At 42.2% G+C, this 19,146-nt stretch overlaps 1 protein-coding gene across 5 annotated transcripts in view; it reads left to right on the forward strand.

Moving 5' to 3' along the window:
• The window catches only part of MYO7B (myosin VIIB), a 66,659-nt gene that overhangs the window by 12,916 nt on the left and 34,597 nt on the right, over positions 1-19,146 (forward strand). For 2 of the 5 annotated variants that reach the window (XM_083443142.1, XM_083443143.1), the window contains 18 exons: positions 434-587; positions 1,286-1,362; positions 2,168-2,287; positions 2,935-3,077; positions 3,488-3,698; positions 4,032-4,167; positions 4,466-4,632; positions 5,738-5,794; positions 8,155-8,292; positions 9,080-9,232; positions 9,561-9,659; positions 10,487-10,581; positions 11,040-11,124; positions 11,696-11,914; positions 13,690-13,797; positions 15,162-15,329; positions 16,206-16,430; positions 17,279-17,440. In XM_083443142.1, coding sequence (XP_083299268.1) covers positions 434-587; positions 1,286-1,362; positions 2,168-2,287; positions 2,935-3,077; positions 3,488-3,698; positions 4,032-4,167; positions 4,466-4,632; positions 5,738-5,794; positions 8,155-8,292; positions 9,080-9,232; positions 9,561-9,659; positions 10,487-10,581; positions 11,040-11,124; positions 11,696-11,914; positions 13,690-13,797; positions 15,162-15,329; positions 16,206-16,430; positions 17,279-17,440 — 2,517 coding nt within the window. The remainder of the gene's footprint in view (positions 1-433; positions 588-1,285; positions 1,363-2,167; positions 2,288-2,934; positions 3,078-3,487; positions 3,699-4,031; positions 4,168-4,465; positions 4,633-5,737; positions 5,795-8,154; positions 8,293-9,079; positions 9,233-9,560; positions 9,660-10,486; positions 10,582-11,039; positions 11,125-11,695; positions 11,915-13,689; positions 13,798-15,161; positions 15,330-16,205; positions 16,431-17,278; positions 17,441-19,146) is intronic. The other 3 variants (XM_083443144.1, XM_083443145.1, XM_083443146.1) reach the window with 3 other exon arrangements.

Raw genomic sequence — 19,146 nt, forward strand, 5'->3', positions numbered from 1 at the left:
GTCCCTTCCAGCTCTAAGATTCTATGATTCTATGCCAGTTTTCTTAGCTGTAAATGTATTGTGTGCACACAATCTCTGAGGACTAAGGCGCAGAGTGGCTTTGGTGAGAAGGGGAGGGGCAGGTGGCTTTGGCAAGGTGTAATGAATGGGAGGGTTTGTGGCTTTGGCAAGAGACATAGGGAGGTAGGTGGGTTGGGTGAACAAAATAACCAAGGTTACAGCTCCTAGTTTATACATATACGGATTGAGCATAGGTGAACTGCCAATCTTCACAACGAAAGGAAATCTGCTTGGCTAAGGTTCACAAGTCAGTTTAGCAATCTCCTTTTGCAACCAGATTCACAGAATCATGATACCATCCTTGAGAAATCATTCAAACGAACCACCCCATATCATTACGGTATAAAAATGTCATCACTGTGCTGTCTTCCAGGGTGACTGCACTTCCTGTGAAGGCCGTAATGATGCCAAGGAATATGCTCATATTCGCTCTGCCATGAAGATCCTGATGTTCTCTGATTCTGAGCACTGGGACATAAGCAAACTGCTGGCAGCCATTTTGCATCTGGGGAATATGGAGTTTGAAGGTAAGTCCAGCATGTGCGTCTACACACAAACACACACTGACCAAAGAGGAGAAAATAGGGGTTAATGAAATTACCAGACTATACCTTGAGCAGAAAACAACATTTCGTTATCTACATAAGAAAGTGCAGAGGAATGAGGATACATTACCCTGAAAAAGACTTTCCTTATTATACATACTGTTAAGATGAATGCTTTGTGATACTTGTGTGTAGTGTAGGGGGGAAAATATTTTAGTTGGAGAAGATGGATAATTCAAAGTTTTATTCACACAGTTACCACAGAACAGATTGCCCATATGTGGAAAAGCAAGAAAGCAATGAATGATGCATGGGGTGTTTCTGTAGGGATCTTCAGGGATCAACATTTTGAGAAGTGGGCAGGGGATGGCAGGTATATTTGTAAGGATCCCATCTACCACAGTTGAAAAAAAATCACCATTTTAATTACTGGCACTGCTTAATGTCTGTACAGTATATTACATTTCCATGTAAGAAGGTTCAGGGACCATACCTTAAGGGGCATCTCCCATTTTCCACATGGATTATGAACACAAATACCCTGGTATCTTAGGGAGATTACATTATTCCTCTTCTGTTGTTACTTTTTTAGCCTAATGGCTGCTTCTTGAATGAGAAAAAGTATGTTACATGCTTTACGTTATAAATGATCACCAAGCTTTACCTTTTCCTTTATCTAGCTGCTGTGTATGATAATTTGGACTGTTGTGCTGTACTGGATTCTGCGCACTTTTCCATTGCAACTAAACTGCTTGAGGTATTGGCGTTGTGCATGAATATTATTTATTTACTTATTTCATCCCTACAACCTTTCCTCCAAAGGAACTCAGGGCAGTGAATATAGCTTCCCACTCCATCGCAAGCAGTGTGGGCTTCATGGATGAGTGGGGATTTGAATCTGATCTCCCAGCTCCTAATTTGACATTCTAACCACACTGTATTGCATTGTCCCCTGCCAGTTCTCCCCCTTTTTGTAGCACACTTTTTACCATATTGTCTTCTCTGCTTAGAGATCACATCTTGTGCTCTCATTGCCACCAGCCACTGCTATGATGGCAGGCTTGCCTTGCCTTGCCCTGCTTTCTATTAAAGGTAAAAGTAAAGGACCCTTGACAGTTAAGTCCAGTTGCAAGCAACTCTGGGGTTGCAGTGCTCATCTCGCTTTACAGGCCAAGCGAGCCAATGTTTGTCCGCAGACAGTTTTTCCGGGTTATGTGGCCAGCATGACAAAGCCGCTTCTGGCAAAACCAGAGCAGAGCACGGAAACACCGTTTACCTTCCCGCCAGAGTGGTATCTATTTATCTACTTGCACTTTGACGTGCTTTTGAATTACTAGGTTGGCAGGAGCTGGGACTGAGCAACGGGAGCTCACCCCATCGCGGGGATTTGAACCGCTGACCTTCTGATCGGCAAGCCCTAGGCTCAGTGGTTTACACCACAGCACCACCCACATCTCTATTAAATGTCTTTATATCCCTTCTCTTGAAGGAGGTGCTGCCCTTTCTCGCCAGATCTCCTGCATCTACAGAAAAATGACGCAATTCAATTGTCATTCTTACAGGTGGATTCCGGGGAACTCCACAGCAGCCTTACAAACCACTCGATCATCATCAGGGGAGAGAGCGTCTCTATGCCCCTAAGTGTAGCCCAGGCTGCTGATGTGAGAGATGCCTTCGTAAAGGTAAAGAAGATAAACAGCTCTCCTCATGTGTGGTTCTCAGTTATGTTTTGTAAACAGCTTTGAGGTTTTCTACAATGAGGCAGTTCATACATTTTATGAAGAAAAAAATAAAATAAAAATGATAAGGTTGTACATGTCATTGAAGTTTAATAACAGTCTAAAGACAAAATCTTACAAACAATGTCCTCTTTGGTATTCCAGCTTTAGCATCTGATTTATTAAGGAAGTTTGAATCTATACAAGCCTACAGCTATAATGCTTCCTAAATCAAGAGAGAAAAATTATCACTCTTGGCTCTCATCCATGGGCTTACTCTCATGGTGAATGTTGCATGTTTTTCTTGATGTCAGTGGAGCTGGTATTTCAGCACAGAATGGCAGAATGTGGAGGAGAGGGATGGCATGTTGGCATCTGTGGATGTTTATTTATTTATTGCAGCTTCTTGTTGCTGTGTGCATGGCATTTACTGCAACCTGATGGTATAGTGTTTGAGATGTGATGAAACAGGTCTGTACAGTGTGAAAGGAACTTTAGAAAATGGGACAGAAGCACTAGCCTTATAATCAGCTAAACCAATGCTATAAACCCCACATGTGAATGCAACTTATGTTAAATGCCGTGCTCTTATGCACCTTTTCTTTACCCAGGGGATCTATGGACTCCTCTTCCTCTGGATAGTTAATAAGATCAATAATGCAATTTACAACCCACCATCTCAGGGTCATAAAAAAACATGCAGGTCCATTGGGTTACTGGACATCTTTGGCTTTGAAAATTTTACCACTAACAGGTATGACATTCAAGTTCTAACTGTTTTGTGGGATGTTTTGAGAAATAGCACACCATGTCAGAAACAAATTGTAACCATTAGTATTGATGGAAGTTATATTTTAAGTTAATTAATTTCCACACTGAAGATGATTGAGGTCCACTGATACAGCTTCATGCTGAAGTGAAAGTGTGTGGTGTTTGTTACTTGCCCTTGATGTATGCTAGATTTCATGAGAGCTGCCTGGTGATTCAAGATTTTTAGTGGATTAATCATTTGTCTTTTAATTGGTTACTCAGCCAGTTGTATTTCTCATTAAGTATATATTTTACCCAGACCTCAATATCTGAAGGCTATGAAGGACTAGAAGGGAAGATTATATTAATAATATAAATGTTCACGATAAATAAGAAATAATTGTGTCCCTGCAGTTTTGAGCAGCTGTGCATCAACTTTGCCAATGAGCATCTCCAGCAGTTCTTCGTAGCACATGTCTTCAAGCTAGAGCAGGAGGAATACTTGGCTGAGCATATCACCTGGAGTCACATTGACTTCACGGATAACTGTACCGCCTTGGAAGTGATTGCACTCAAACCCATGAATATTGTGTCACTCATTGATGAAGAAAGCAGGTTCCCTAAGGTGAGTATTGTGGTTTTTCTCCAGGCTGCCACAGGGAATTAACTTTGTTTTTATTTCTTCTGTTGCTATATTGTATTGATTTGTGTTGCATGTTGTGAATCTAGCTGTGTAGCTTGGCTCTCTTGCTTTAAACATCTGGAGCTATTTGCTGTGCAGGCAACCTAACAGAGACCCCTCAGGTTTCTGTATCTCTAAAATATTTCCTGACTCTAAAAATGTTGTTGCCACATTGTCGCGACTCAGGAAGTCTTTTGCCACACATTTTCCTTGTTTTGAGCACGTATTAGCATCCTCCCCGACCCACTTTAATCTCATGTTGTGGTTTGCTTCCAGGGAACAGACACAACCATGTTGCACAAAATCAACAATCATCATTGCAGAAGCAAAATCTACATTCCACCAAGAAGCGTCCATGACACAGTCTTTGGTATCAACCATTTTGCTGGTGTTGTTTATTACCAGTCTAAAGGTGAGTCAATAATAAAAGTTCCCTGTCCCAGCATTATATCATCTATCAATTCAAAGAGAGTTCCTTTTCCCCCCAGTTTCAAATCCTGCACATTGATGCTGTCAGACTAATTCTTGGTTCATAAACAGCTGTTTCATTACTTTACTGAAGTGGTGTGGTAGGCAGGGTCCATTTCAATGGAGTGGGAATGGCCACTATCAAAGAGAGAAGAGGGAGAATGGCCAAGGGAACTCAGTACAATACGGAAATTGGCATCAAGCAGAAAAAAATGATTCACCTTGCTTCTCCTTTCTTATAGGTTTTCTCGAGAAAAACCGTGACATGCTTAGCTCTGACATCCTGCAGTTGGTTCATTCATCCAAAAACAAATTCCTCAGACAGGTCTTTCAGGTGGAGACACCCGTGAATGTGATTCCTTTTGGCCGTGGGAGCATTAGGCATCTAGGAGTGGATCCCACCCTCAAGGTTAGCTGCCCCCCAGCACTGACTTGAAATGTAGACACACTCCCTCTGTTTCTTAGACATTCTAGCTGCACTTTACCTTCTGTGTCAATTTTAAGCCTTTGCCATACTTTAAATGTATAATAGTAGGAATGATCCCGAGCTATTTATATTAGATATAGCTGCCTTATCCTATAATTCAGAAAATACTTTCCTAGTTAGAATGAGTGGTTTGGCCAGAATATGCAGTTTTGTTTTCCTAGGGTTACCAGATTCAAAACAGGAGAGTAGAAATATATAGCAAGCAAAGCATCTTCTACAGTTACAATCACTCCTAGACTACATACACACTATATCTTTAAAGCACATTCAAAGCATATTTCTCTCCCCCCCCCAAGGAATTCTGGTCACTGTAGTTCCAATTCCCAGCAACCCTTAACTAACTACAGTGCTCAGAATTCTTTGAGAGGAAAAGGGTGCTTTGAATGTGCTTTGGAGTTATAGTTTGTACACAACCTTGGCCTGTTGTGGGGGGATGGGGTCCCCTGCAATTCTTGTATGACAGGTATGGGGAAGATCTGCATGTTTATTGACTGCAAAACATTGGCTGAGGAGGAGCAAGCCCAGTCCAACTAGTGCAGGTGTTACAATTTTGCAGTCATAGCACTGGCAAATCAGGATGAAGCATTTCTAAGCATTACGCCAGTGTGATGAAGTGGTTAGAATATTGGCCCTAAACCAGGAAAACCTAGGCTTAGATCCCTACTCACCTGTGAAGGTCATTGGGTAATCTCGAACTAGCCAACATCTCTCAGACACAAGGTTATTGTGAGGATAAAATGAGATAATATCAGTCTACATTGTCCTCAGCTATTTGGAGAAAGGATACACGGTGGCTATGCAAATTTGCAGCCATCATGTTGTAATAGCATTGTAGGGACATTATTGTGGTGTTGTGCCAATGTTTAGGATTTATCCACATGATTTTCAGATTTCCCCCTGCACTACCTTCAATTTAACTGTAGCGAAACATCAAATAATTGCTGTACTTATCTTATCCATCTGTTCATTTCCTCCTTTCAAAATTCTACCCTTTTTGCTCTCCCTTTTGGTGTCCTTTTGCCACCAGTCATTGTCCTGCCGGGGTTTTGTGCAATCCAGAACATCACCTGCTGCCTTTGGACAGGTAAACTGATTGGAGAAGAAATGCCACGATTGAAATAATTAAAAAAGCCCTAAAGCCATCACCTGGCTTTAATTATTTCTGTAGCAGCTGTGGGTTTGTGCAATTCCTATTTTATTTCAGTAGGCTGGAATGGGAACTATTTCCTTTGGATTGTGCCTACTGTTGGGAAAATTTCAGGCATTCCCCTGCAACTCTGACAAAGGTTGCTAAGTAGTTAGTTACCTGCAGAACGTGCATGTCCTGTTAGCCACATTTTCCCCATTCTGGAGCATAAGCTCATGCTAACTGAACTTAAGCTTGTAAAAATAAGACACTGAGAGAAACTGACATTGAGAGATATGCCCATGCCTAGATGTCCTTGTTTCTTTGCAGGAAAGCACCTTGTGTGTTTATCCCTCTCTGAAAACAGCAGCTTCCAGAATAATTGCAAGGTTTCAAGGCTGCATGAAAAGCAGCTGCCACCTGCCCTATTCAGATATTTTTCATCTATGTATACACACAGCTGCTTCTTTATCTTTTACTTCTGTGTTTTTTTTGGGGGGGGTTGAAAACCTGAACCCAGGCTCTTTTGGGAGGAAGGGCAAGATAGATTTTAATCAGTAAATTTAACCAGGAGCCCCTTACCAAGTGCTGTTTTCCCCAGCAGTTTGCATATGGCATTACAGGCACCAACGGTCAGCTGGTTAGTGGTGCCTGCAAACCTCCCCTTGGCTGAGCCAGGCTTGTACATAGTATATATGATGTCAAGTGTTGGGCAGTTGGTTGTGCCTTGGCCTACATGGTCTCCTGTAGGAGGACTGGTGGGCCTGATTAGACCTATAGACTGAAGGTTTGCCATCCCTGGGCATAGATGTCCGTTGAAATACAGAATGGAAGATCCTGTTTTGTTTTGTTTTATTCATCCACATTTGTACTCCTGGTACATACACAATTGTATTCAGATATTTTCAAGCTTATATAGCTTTCCAGTGTTCAAAAACTGAAGGAAATTACCAGAATAGAGTAAATACATCCTGAATAATCACAATTCTTTTGCATCAGTTCCTCCAAAATAAAATATATAAACATTAAATATTGAAGTTATAGGAAAAAATTATGTAAACAATAAAAAGTCCCCCTGTCTTGCTATCCCTAACTTTTTAATGTATCTTGTAGTTACCATTATTACCATTATTTTGTAACATTGCTACTAGATTGCCTGTATTTACCTGTTCCCACAACTTCCTAATTATGTCAAGTTCATTGGGGTTTTTGAATGTTCATCCATGCCTTAGCATGCATAATTCTTGCTATGGTTAAAATATGTAATATGTTTTTATTCATAGTAATTTTGTTTCATTTTACCTCCTTTATTCTCTTGGTTGGCATGTCTTTTCTTCTTTAGACTTTTGTTCTGTCAACAGTTATTGTTTTTCCCCTCAGAGCAGGCAAGAGCTACCCCTATGTTATTACTCTGTTGAATTTGCTCATCTGAGTTGCCACTCCACCATTTTGTGGCATTAACAATAACACTATTACATCGTTGAGATAATTAAATGTTTGTTTGTAACCTAGTTCATAGAGGGTGATTTCTAACTAATAGGTCTATTCTGAATATGAGTAATGCTGGATATTACCCATAGTTGTTCTTTAAACTTTTCTGTTCTTTGTTTAAAGAAGTCAAAATATCCAACAATAAGTATCAAGTCAGCTCCAGTAGAGACACATAATACCACCCTCTCTTTTACATTTGTCATTTTTCCATTAAACATCTATGCCTGTTGAAGAATTCTGAGCAAGTTGACTGTTGGTATTATAAAAGGATGATTTCCTTTGGTTTGTGATTTTGGCCATTGGAGGGCAGTAGTACTTCATATATAAAACCAATAGATCCCACAAACCATGTTGAAAAGGGAACCTCAGGTCTACAAACATAACAGGAGAGGCAATGGGTATATATGCTCCACAGCTTCAGACACACATTACAAACGTCCGCTAGGGGGACACAGTAGACAAAGAGAGAACTTGTCAGTCATAAAAGTATGGCTTTTTATTAAGGGCATATTTACCAGCAATATTAAGAACACATTTTCTCTGAAAATGCATTGCTTGGATTGTTTTTAATGTGAATGCAAAGCAGTAAGAAAGGGCTTTTCCCTGTATGGTTGTATTAGCATTGTCATTATTGGTTTGTCTACACCACAACGTCAGGCAAAATGTGCCTCATCAGCATTTTATTATTTCAGAGTAAACATGTGTAGGAGTTCACTGTGAATGGGTGTTCTGTCACCAAGGCAGTACATATATATATAATGCAGCATAGTCATTCAATGCATGTGGGTGTTGAATTGATATTCAAGACATGTGGTTTGCTCTCCCAGGGATCAGATACCACCAAGCGTCTCTCTACGTTAGGGGGGCAGTTCAAACAGTCCCTGGAGCAGCTGATGAAAATCCTGAGTAACTGCCAGCCGTATTTTATCCGCTGTATAAAACCCAATGACTACAAGAGGCCAATGGTAATATTTCATTAAAATATCTTGATCAAGCTTTTGTCTGTAGCATCTGTTGGTTTGAAGAGAAAGGACATTCGTTTGGTAGGAATTATGCAGTTAGCAGAGCTGGGGGATGGGGGCCAGCCCCTTAAAAAAAAAAAAAATCCAATGAAAGGGCTAGCCCCCTGCATGTTGCGGGGCACACTTGTGTCACAAGCACAACCTGCGGGGCAGCTGCACAACATGTCAGCACACACCATAGCATGTGTGAGTGATGTTAGCATGCCACTGGGTGTGTGTGCACGACGCCAGGATGCCACAGGGCATGCTTTCACCATGTGTGCACGCAGCAGGGCATGCATACATGATGTGCTGATGTTGCATGGCCCTGCCGGCCTCCCCCCCACACCGCCCCAGTCACGGGGGCAAGGTGGTGCGTGTGACAGGGTGCTTCCAAATGAGGGCAGTTTCCTGCAGGTGGCACATTCAGACCTAATTTTCTTTATCTGATTGACATTCCAGGGTTTAATAGGCTGGCTCATTCATTTTGGTGAAAATGTGTATTAATAGGCAGGTACGAATAAGAAGCAAGCAAGTGGGTGACTCTAGCAAATGTACGGCAATATTGACATCCCTTGTTCCCTGCTGTGCTTGTTCTGGTATCCCAACTTGACTGAAAATGTGAAAGGGATAAATATATTTTTCATTAGACCCAAGATGAGGTGTGAAAAGAATAAACAGGAACATTTAATGCATATGATACAGAACCGAGGTTGTTTGTGTTAAATTTTGCTGTGTGTTTTATTTCCAGCTGTTCGACCGAGAACTCTGTATCCGTCAGCTGCGCTACTCTGGAATGATGGAAACCATCCGGATTAGGAAAGCTGGCTACCCAATTCGCTATGGCTTTGCAGAATTCTTTGAGAGATACCGAGTTCTGCAGCCAATGTCTTCTCGTGAGCAGGCAAGTTAGCAGGACTGATCAACCTTATTACTGCAGTAAGAGGCATATTGATTTGTAAAACTCAAATCCCTTCTTACTGCTATATACATATCCAGTAAGCACATCACCAAGAAGGGGGTTGCTTTATTTATGCTTTTCTTAAGTCATCTTTTAACAGTTGCAAGAATTTATATGGCAATATTACCAGTGATATAAATCTCACCAATTCTAGTTCAAAAAAGCACTTCCAGAGTATGACCAGAATCTGGTGCCCATTTCTTAGTTATTTATCATGAGGCCTCTTAAGTTTCCAACCAAACATAAATGTGACAATTGATTTACATTTCAGCTGAAGAATGATGCTCGCCAGTGCTGCATTTACATCTGTGAGAAGGTGATAGGAAAAGATGATGAGTGGAAAATTGGAAGAACCAAAGTATTCCTGAAAGTAAGTTACTGGTTTAATCTAACAGTTTTGTCCACTTTGAACAGCCACGGCTTTCCTCAAAGAATCCTGGGAACTTTAGATCATGAAAGGCTCTGGGAGTTGTTAGGAGATGTCTATTTCCCTCACAGAGTGACCCTCCCCAAAGGGATTGTTTGCTAAATCACCCAGAATTGTAGCTCTGTGAAGAGAATAGGGGTTTCCAAACAACTCTCAGCACCCTTAACAAACTACACTTACCAGGATTCTTTGGGGGAAACCATGACAGATTATAGTGATACGACACAGCTTTAAACGTATAGCGCAGATAGGGCCTATGTGAGAGCACTGTTCCCTCAGGTCTGTTTGCCTGATCTTCTATGAATTGTTTCTCATCGCTTCCCTTCAGCACTATGTAGTGGTGCACAGGGTTCAGTCACAACTCAGTAACTTGTACTTGCAAGTCATAGACCTTGTCTTCTCCTGCCCAAATTATTTCTGTGGACACCCATGCTTGAGAGGAACTTACTCTCCATCTTGAAGCTGAGTCTACAAGCTGACCTCACGGCTGTTGTGACATCCAGCCTAATTTTTGTACTTGCCCTCCTTGTTCCCCTCACCTGGATCTAAATCGGTTGACACTAGGTGACAAAGCAGAAGTGTTTCCTCCATCTCCATCACAGATTCTCCTAATACATTTTGTTGCTAAGAGCAATAGAATAACTCGTATATTGTCCTATATACAGACTGATTGGTTTTGTTTTGTTACAACCCTTTTATATGTGGTGATTTTTAGATTAGATTAGTTGGTGATAAACATGTGAATTATTATTTTTTCCATTCTTTAATAGGACTATCATGATACAGTACTGGAGGTGCAGCGAGACAAAGCACTCACAGAGAAAGCCATCCTAATTCAGAAAGTGCTGAGAGGGTTCAAGGAAAGGTAAAAATGCTTTTAAAGGTAGCAAATGAAATCAGATTGTTAATTTCCTTTGGGTATTTTACCTATGGGGAGAGAATTGCATTTTTCTTGGGCTCGGTGCAAGTGGCTTTTTTGTGTGAGGTGGGGAGGAGGGGGTGCAGTTCTGGGTTTATTCCACTAGACCCACTACAGTGGGTCAGGTTACATACGCTTCAGGTTACAGACTCCGCTAACCTAGAAATAGTGCTTCAGGTTAAGAACTTTGCTTCAGGATGAGAACAGAAATCGTTCTCTGACAGCGCGGCAGCAGCAGGAGGCCCCATTAGCTAAAGTGGTGCTTCAGGTTAAGAACAGTTTCAGGTTAAGTACGGACCTCTGGAATGAATTAAGTACTTAACCTGAGGTACCACTGTATTTTGGGGTTAATGTTAGCATATTGAGGTTTGTTTTGTTTTTGTTTTAATTTCTTCTGCCTGCAGGAAACAATTTCTGAGGCAGAGGCGATGTGCTGTGGTTATTCAGACAGCCTGGAGGGGATATTGCTGTCGGAAGAACTTCAAGATGGTAAAAAGCTTGCGTGGATCTTTCAGATACAGTTATCAAAATGTGCTCTTCATAGCCAGGCACACTATTCATAGGTTCTTACACTAAAAGACCTAGAACACTCAAACATTACTTTGACTGGGATTCAAAGAGTCAGCTGCACAGCTACTTATGGAACTATTTATGGAACTTCACACACCTCAAAATATATGGTGGGCTGCTTTTGAAATGTTGCAAGTTGTGCTATGGCACGGCATTCTGTTGTGCAAAGGGGAAAGTATCAGAAAATCCCCCTGGATGTGCTTTTCACATAGTTCTTTGGATCCCTGCCTTGGTTCAGTTGTTGTTGTTTGTAACGCAACAACTGTCTAAGGTCTAAGATATGGCTGATTTATCTGGGGGGACGGGGGACGACTGTTGCTTGCATGTATTCCTGATGTGCTTTTAGTGTATGGATAAGATAAATTTGGTTTTGTCACTGTAGCAAGGACCTCCATGAGATGCTTTCAAAGACAATGGAATATTTATTTATTTGAAGCATTTTTAACCTGCTGTTCATTCACCTTGTCCGTTTCTTCTCTTGTGTGGTTAGATCATGTTGGGCTTTGAGCGCCTGCAGGCCCTTTTCCGGAGCAGGCAGCTTGTGAAGCAATATGAGGCCGCCCGGGCAAGTGTGATTAAGTTCCAAGCTTTGTGTCGAGGTTACCTGATGCGCCAGAAAACAGCTGAGCAGCTGAAAGCTGTGTGTGTGATACAAGCTTATGCCAGAGGAATGTTTGCTCGTAGGAGCTTCCAGAGAATGAAGAGAGAGGTGGGTACAGTTGGATCATAATCAGCACATGATGCATCATAGTAGGAAAGCTTGACAGCAGCCAAATCCTGTGAATAGAGAGTTGGCCTAGCGATGACTTTAGTATCCTCAAGGTACAAAATAACTGAATACTACATAATGCATTTAATCATGACCCCCTGCTTACTGCAGTTGAGGGTGAGGTCTTGGAACTCTTGACAAGGTGATAAGAACAGAATTATTTAAAATACATATCAATTCAGTTTGTTTGTGTTCAGGGTTAGATATATTGGCCTCGTTCACATGTCACAAGCCATGGTTAAGAGGCTTGTTTAGCTCTTCTTCACTGGAGCATGGAAGAAACAAACCACAATCTCTGCCTTTGCTTTATGTCCAATGAACCATGTTTGACTGCAACAAACTATGGTCAGTGAACCTTGGCTGCAGATCATGCATTTTTGGGAGTGAAACAAGCTGTAATCCTTGTTTTGGATGTATTGGAAATCCAGAGTACATGGTTTGTTTCCTCCCAGTACTAGCAGGGAGAAGTGAAAAAGTCCTCTTAGGCACAGTCACACTAACCATTAACTATGGCTTACCAGGATGTCACTGAATGAGTTTTGCCTTTAGCACTTGCAATAATTTTTTTTAAATCGTTCATGGCCAAAATGTTATGTGATGATTTTAAAAGACATTAATTTTCCAAAATATTTTGGAGACCTCATAATCAAATGCAACTTTAAAATACAGAATGAAAGCTATTGATTTATAAGGACACCAGTATGGGTGGCGCTGTGGGTTAAACCACAGAGCCTAGGAATTGCCGATCAGAAGGTCGGCGGTTTGAATCCCCGCGACGGGGTGAGCTCCCGTTGCTCGGTCCCTGCTCCTGCCAACCTAGCAGTTTGAAAGCACGAAGTGCAAGTAGATAAATAGGGACCACTCCGGCGGGAAGGTAAACAGCGTTTCCGTGCGCTGCTCTGGTTCGCCAGAAGCGGCTTAGTCATGCTGGCCACATGACCTGGAAGCTGTACGCCAGGCTCCCTCGGCCAATAAAGCAAGATGAGCGCTGCAACCCCAGAGTCAGCCATGACTGGACCTAATGGTCAGGGGCCCCTTTACCTTTACCTTTATAGATACTTAGTTTCTAACAGTAGTATTTACTAATTATAAAGGTGAAACTGGTATTTTATTGCAGGGATACCTCGGTTGGTAGAGTATGATCTCATGATCATGAAGTTGAGCCCCACGTTGGGCAAAATATTCCTGCATTCCAGGGGTTGGACTAGATGATCCTCGTGGTCCCTTCCAACTCTACGATTCTTATGTTCTTGATGCAATAATAGTGTATTTGTGGTGCATTTATTCTGCTTTATTAGTTGCTCTGTGATGCTTCCCCACTGCTACCATATTATTGCTGTCTGGAGAGGATATAGCTCAACAAAAGCAGAACAAAAATAAACGAGAACATTCCTGGTGTAAAAAGTTACAGGATTTCAGCAGGAAGTTACTAGGTATGCCCTGAACGGAAATGAAGCAGTGTGACCAGCCCCAAACTTTTCCAGGTGCAAAGAGTATTGAAATTGAGATCACATGTGGCTCCCCCACAAGATCATGAGCACAAATCATCATGGATGCATATAATAGAAAGGCTGTCTGGAAGGGGGCCCCAGCCACAGTGAGACTTTTGCCCTTGCTATATGCAAATGTTAGGCTGGGAATCATTTGGAAACGAGGGAGTGCAAAGTGATAAATCTGGCTAAAGACAACAATAGTAAGTTTCTGTTAACCTGCAGCAGCAACTCAAACTGGAAGCCAGACAGCTACGCTTCAAGGAAGATAAGCATCTCCTTCCAATAACTGGAGCAAAGAAAGCAAGGGAAGAAGCGCTTAGAATAGAAAAGGTAGGTTCTCTCGTTCGCCGGGCTCTCATGTATGATGGCATTCAGGCAGAAGAAACTCCCACAGAAAAAATGTGTGCTTCCACAGCAGGTCACATACAGTGATGCAAGTGCTCACATTTCCAAAGCAGAAAGACATGCATGTTGATGGAGAGTTCTGTCTGTGCAGAAATATTAGGAAAGTTCATCATACACAACAAATGTCCTCCCATCTGTACCTGTTGTCACTACTTTGCTGTTTGTGAAAGTGAAGTTCATTTCATGCATGTGTTATGGTTCTATAACAGGTGGTGGGGAACCTTTGGCCCACCTGGTGTTGCTGAACTACAGCTTCCATCATCCCTGATGGCCATGGTTGCTGGAGCTGATAGGAGTAGTAGTTTATCAACATCTAGAGGGTTAAAGGTGCCCCACACCTTTCCTTATAAGGTCATCTGATTTTTTAAAGTCAGAAGTAGCCAGGCAAATTGGGACGCGGGTGGTGCTGTGGGTTAAACCACAGAGCCTAGGACTTGCCGATCAGAAGGTCGGCGGTTCAAATCCCCGCAACGGGGTGAGCTCCCGTTGCTCGGTCTCTGCTCCTGCCAACCCAGCAGTTCGAAAGCACGTCAAAGTGCAAGTAGATAAATAGGTACCACTCCTGCGGGAAGGTAAACAGCGTTTCCGTGCACTGCTCTGGTTTGCCAGAAGCGGCTTAGTCATGCTGGCCACATGACCTAGAAGCTGTACGCCGGCTCCCTCAGCCAGTAAAGTGAGATGAGCAACCCCAGAGTCAGTCACGACTGGACCTAGTGGTCAGGGGTCCCTTTACCTTTACTAGCCAGGCAAATTATTTTCACCATGAAATCTTCTTGTTCCCTATATGTATTTGAAAATGAAATAATTTGCTTGGAATCCAAGGGCATATGCTGGGTCTCAGCAAGCTTAGTTCCAGCATGTTATATTGAAATACTTTATTGTCACTTGTACAACTTGTATACAGTGAGATTACACAGTTAATTGTATATTGTATATAATTATATACTGTATATGGTCAGATACCTACTACTTAGATCTGCTTTACCAAGATACTACTGTGCCTGTCGCTGGAAATCTAAAACTAGGTGACAGAAATTAGGCTTCTAAGGAGTAGAGTGCTTACAGAATTAGATGAGATTTAGAAACATTTGAAAATATCTGGTCAGGAGTAGCAGCTCTTGAGTGTTCCCATATGCATTCTAGTAACTTACTTTGTAAACCTGTTTGTCCTCCTGGCCATGGAAATTCAAACTTGCACTTTGTGCTTATGAGGATTTGGTGTGTGTACAGATTTTCATTCCTGCAAGTTCCTAGTGCTGGCTACATGGATTCATATAACTTACCCACAGGAACAGCTTGAAGAGGACGCTGAGAAGCTAAGGAAATATGAAGCTGTTGACGACAAACATGAAGCAATATATGATGTCATCAGTGACCAGGAAATGGTGGACAGAGTATTTGGTTTCTTACCTTCTTTAATTGGAGGCCAAGAAGGACAGGCTCCTCTGGGCTTTGAGGTAAGCAGCTGTAAAGTCAGTATTGTATAGGCCTGTTCACCCCCAGGGGAAAAACAGCATATGAAGTGGCCACCTGGAGATATTATCTCCCAGATATTGACTCCCAGTATGTTTCCAAGCACAATTCAAAGTGTTGGTGCTGACCTTTAATTCCCTAAAAGGCCTCGGTCCAGTATACCTGAAGGAACGTCTCCACCCCCATCGTTCCGCCCAGACACTGCGGTCCAGTGCCGAGGGTCTTCTGGTGGTTCCCTCGCTGCGAGAAGCCAAGTTACAGGGAACCAGGCAGAGGGCCTTCTCAGTAGTGGCAGCGCCCTGTGGAACACCCTCCCACCAGATGTCAAAGAGAAGAACAACTACCAGACTTTTATAAGACATCTGAAGGCAGCCCTGTTTAGGGAAACTTTTAATGTTTAACAGACCACTGTATTTTAATACTTCGTTGGAAGCCGCCCAGAGTGGCTGGGGAAACCCAGCCAGATGGGCGGGGTATAAATAATAAAGTATTTATTATTATTATGAAGGTGTCCACTACGCACACCTTAAAATGATGCTTATTAATAGCCGACATTGACACAGTTTTGTAGAGTGTCTTTGCTAAAAGGCAGGGTACAAATGCCTCAGACAAGCAAACAGCCTTGCTGGAGCCTCTGTATAAGAAGAGCCCTGCTGGGTCACACCAGAGGTCCATCTAGCCCAGCCCAGCATCCTGTTCTTGCAGTGGCCAACCAGATGCATGTGGGGAGCTCACAGTCAGGACACAAATGCAGCAACGCTCTCTGACTCATGTTCTCCAAACACTGCCTCTGATCCCAGAGGTAATGCAGCCATCAGGACTAGTAAGCACTGATGTTTCTGTGATTCTTTGCCCTGCAGGACTTAGAGACAAAGACACAGATGTACAAGCTGAACGAGGTGGACCTGGATATGATCCCGATGGCCATGGAGCTGGAGGAAGAGGAAGAGGAGACGAGTGGTCTTGCAGAATATTCATTCCCAAAATTTGCAGCCACTTACTTCCAAGGTTCCTCTACACATACGCACATTCGACGGCCGCTGCGCCACCCATTGCTCTACCATGAGGAGAAGGATGATATTCTGGTAGTGTAACTCTTCTTCGCTGTGCTGCTTAAGCTCTGCTGACAACACTAGCAGCACCCTAGATCTTATTCTTTTACCCCCTTTGTTTTCTGCAGGCCACAAAATGCTGTTCTAGAAATAAAACAGAAAGAACACCGATGCTAGAATGCAAGATTTAGGTTGTGTATACACCATACATTTAAAGGATGTTCTCCCCCTTATTGCCCTGGGAATTGTAGTTTACCCCTCACAGAACTATAATTCCCAGCACCCGTAACAAACAATAGTTGCCAGGATCCTTTGGGAAGGCACATGCTTTAAATGTATGGTGTGTATGCAGCCTTAGTCAATACAACTGCTAGACTAATTGATTTACAATATATTTGTTCAGTTAAAAGCAAAACCCTAATTTACTGGGAAGCAATTTTTAAGAACTTTTTTTAAAACACAGGCACTTTAAAAAATACCACCGTCTCTCGCATGTGGGAGGGAATGCTTTATGCAGTCGTTATCTAAAAACAAATGGAGAATATGTATTTATTCATATGCAGATTTAATAAAATAAGTTTATAAGATTGACTAAGGTTTACTGAATCTGTTTACAATCCTCCATAAAAGAAACTGTCATATTGTGTCTCAACACAGGGCAAACTAACAAGCAAAAACCAGTACCAACTACTGACTGAACTGCTGCTGCCATAGCTACTGCTACTATTGCAGATTATAACACAAAGTCGTTATGGTTTCAGTACAGGCACACAGAACCTCACAAACTTCTGTGGGAATTAAGTGCATCGGTAAAATATGTGACATGTTAGATTTACCATTACTATGCAAAATTATCTCATTGTGTGTCCTATCCGTATTAGGCATCTCTAGCCGTTTGGACCACCATATTGCAGTTCATGGGTGACTTACCAGAGCTAGGAAAAAACACCAACAGCAAGAGCAACTCTGAAGTGACTCAGATCTATGATACCTTTGGCAAGAAAAACCAGCTGCAGCCCACAGGCAACTACAGTCCTGATGTGGTAAGAGGAAGGCATTGTTTTTCACAGCTATAATCTTCTGAAAATTAGACCACTACCTTTGAAGTATTTGCATCTTAACCTTTTCGCCTGTGCTGTTCTCCCCCAGAAAATTACCCAGAAAATTGTTATTTGCCCCCAAAGGTACTACTGTATTTGCAGTGGCATCTTTGGGGAGGGAAAAGATCTCAGAGGGGGGAAGTCAGTGTGCAGGAAGGATGACCTTTCACCTCCCATCTCCCAAGTGCTGCAATCCTGACCTGGACTGAGGGACTCTCACAACTGTTTTATAAAACAGAAAAAGCATGCTAAGTTACAGACGCATGTTGAGCTTGACCTTGATAACTGGAGGCTAGAAGTCTGCATTTTAATTTGCTACATTCAAGAACTGAAGCAGACCTCCCCAAACTCCCAAGCTGTATGTGGGGCTGTCACGGCTGGGCTGTGGGGAGCAGCCTGAGGTGAGCTGGGAGAGCAGGGATGGAGAGTAAGTCCAGACCAAAGGAGAAACTAGGAGGCAGGACTGAAAAGCAACCAAAGGATACAGGCACACACCATTGCTTGGGAAAACCATATTGCTCATGGATGACCTAATAAGAAAGTGGAAATCTCTTACAGTTCTTCCTTTCCTAGAGGATCCGATGACCCACCTAGATGATTGGGATGTCTACCCAGAATGTGGAGATGCTAAATGGCCTTCATGTAGGTGCAACGCACCAGGCAGCTGTAGACTAGAGCCAAATCTCCTAATTCAAATCCATGCAACTCCTGCCAGTAACACACTCACCAAGAATTGCCATCTATGAGATGCTTGATAATTATCCTGATTTTGCAGCCATCATAGAGATGCAAAGCCAAGAGGGTCATTAAGTGCTATATTAATATAACTGGTACAGTGTGTATGGACCAGGGGGTCTGCGTTTGATTGGCCAAGATGAAAGGAATTTTGCAGATGGTTGTTCCATGTTGTAGCTGGATTCTGGGGCTTAATTGTTAATTTCCTGCAATTAGTCCTTGCAGACTTGAATTGGTATAATTAATGAGGACAGGCTAGTTGTCTATGATTGGACCATTGTTAATTGTAACCCATTTTGGTTTGGAAGAAAACTGGGTCATAGTTCATTAGTACTCTGTTGTGTGAAAAGAAAGTCCTACATTCCATTTACATTACTCAGGACATGATTTATAGTGCTGGGAGGGGGAGATAGTCTAGTGTGTGATTCTTTTTTTAAAATAAAAATCTGCAAAGTACTTGGCAAGACCCTTGTCTCGCTTCTGACTACAGTGAAAGCAGAGTTAGGGTTTCAGAAAAAGTGGTTTCAGAAAATCCTTGGCTAAGCTGGAGAACAATCTGGCTCTGCTCCTCAAAGTGTTTTCTTCAACCAAATGTTTAATATGAAAGTCTACCAACATTCTAGAAAGTATTTTTGATTCCAGGTGATTTGCTGGTGAATTTATTGGAGCCTGGCTGTCCTATGCATGCCTAAAAGCTCCACATGCTCCCATAGCATCTTTTCTCTCCACTTCTTTGTGTGATTACCTGTGCCTTATGAAGAACTTGTTAAATCCGAAAGTTTGCAATAGTCTGATATGTCATCCACGTGTGTCTTTCATACTGTGGAATCTAGAATCACCAGTATAACATATACTGTGGACAACAAATCATTCTTATTTTGCATCAGAATTCCTGCATGTACTACTTGACTGGA

The sequence above is a fragment of the Podarcis tiliguerta genome, assembly GCF_965153285.1.
Source record: "Podarcis tiliguerta genome assembly, chromosome: 5".
Taxonomy (NCBI): Eukaryota; Metazoa; Chordata; class Lepidosauria; order Squamata; family Lacertidae; genus Podarcis; species Podarcis tiliguerta.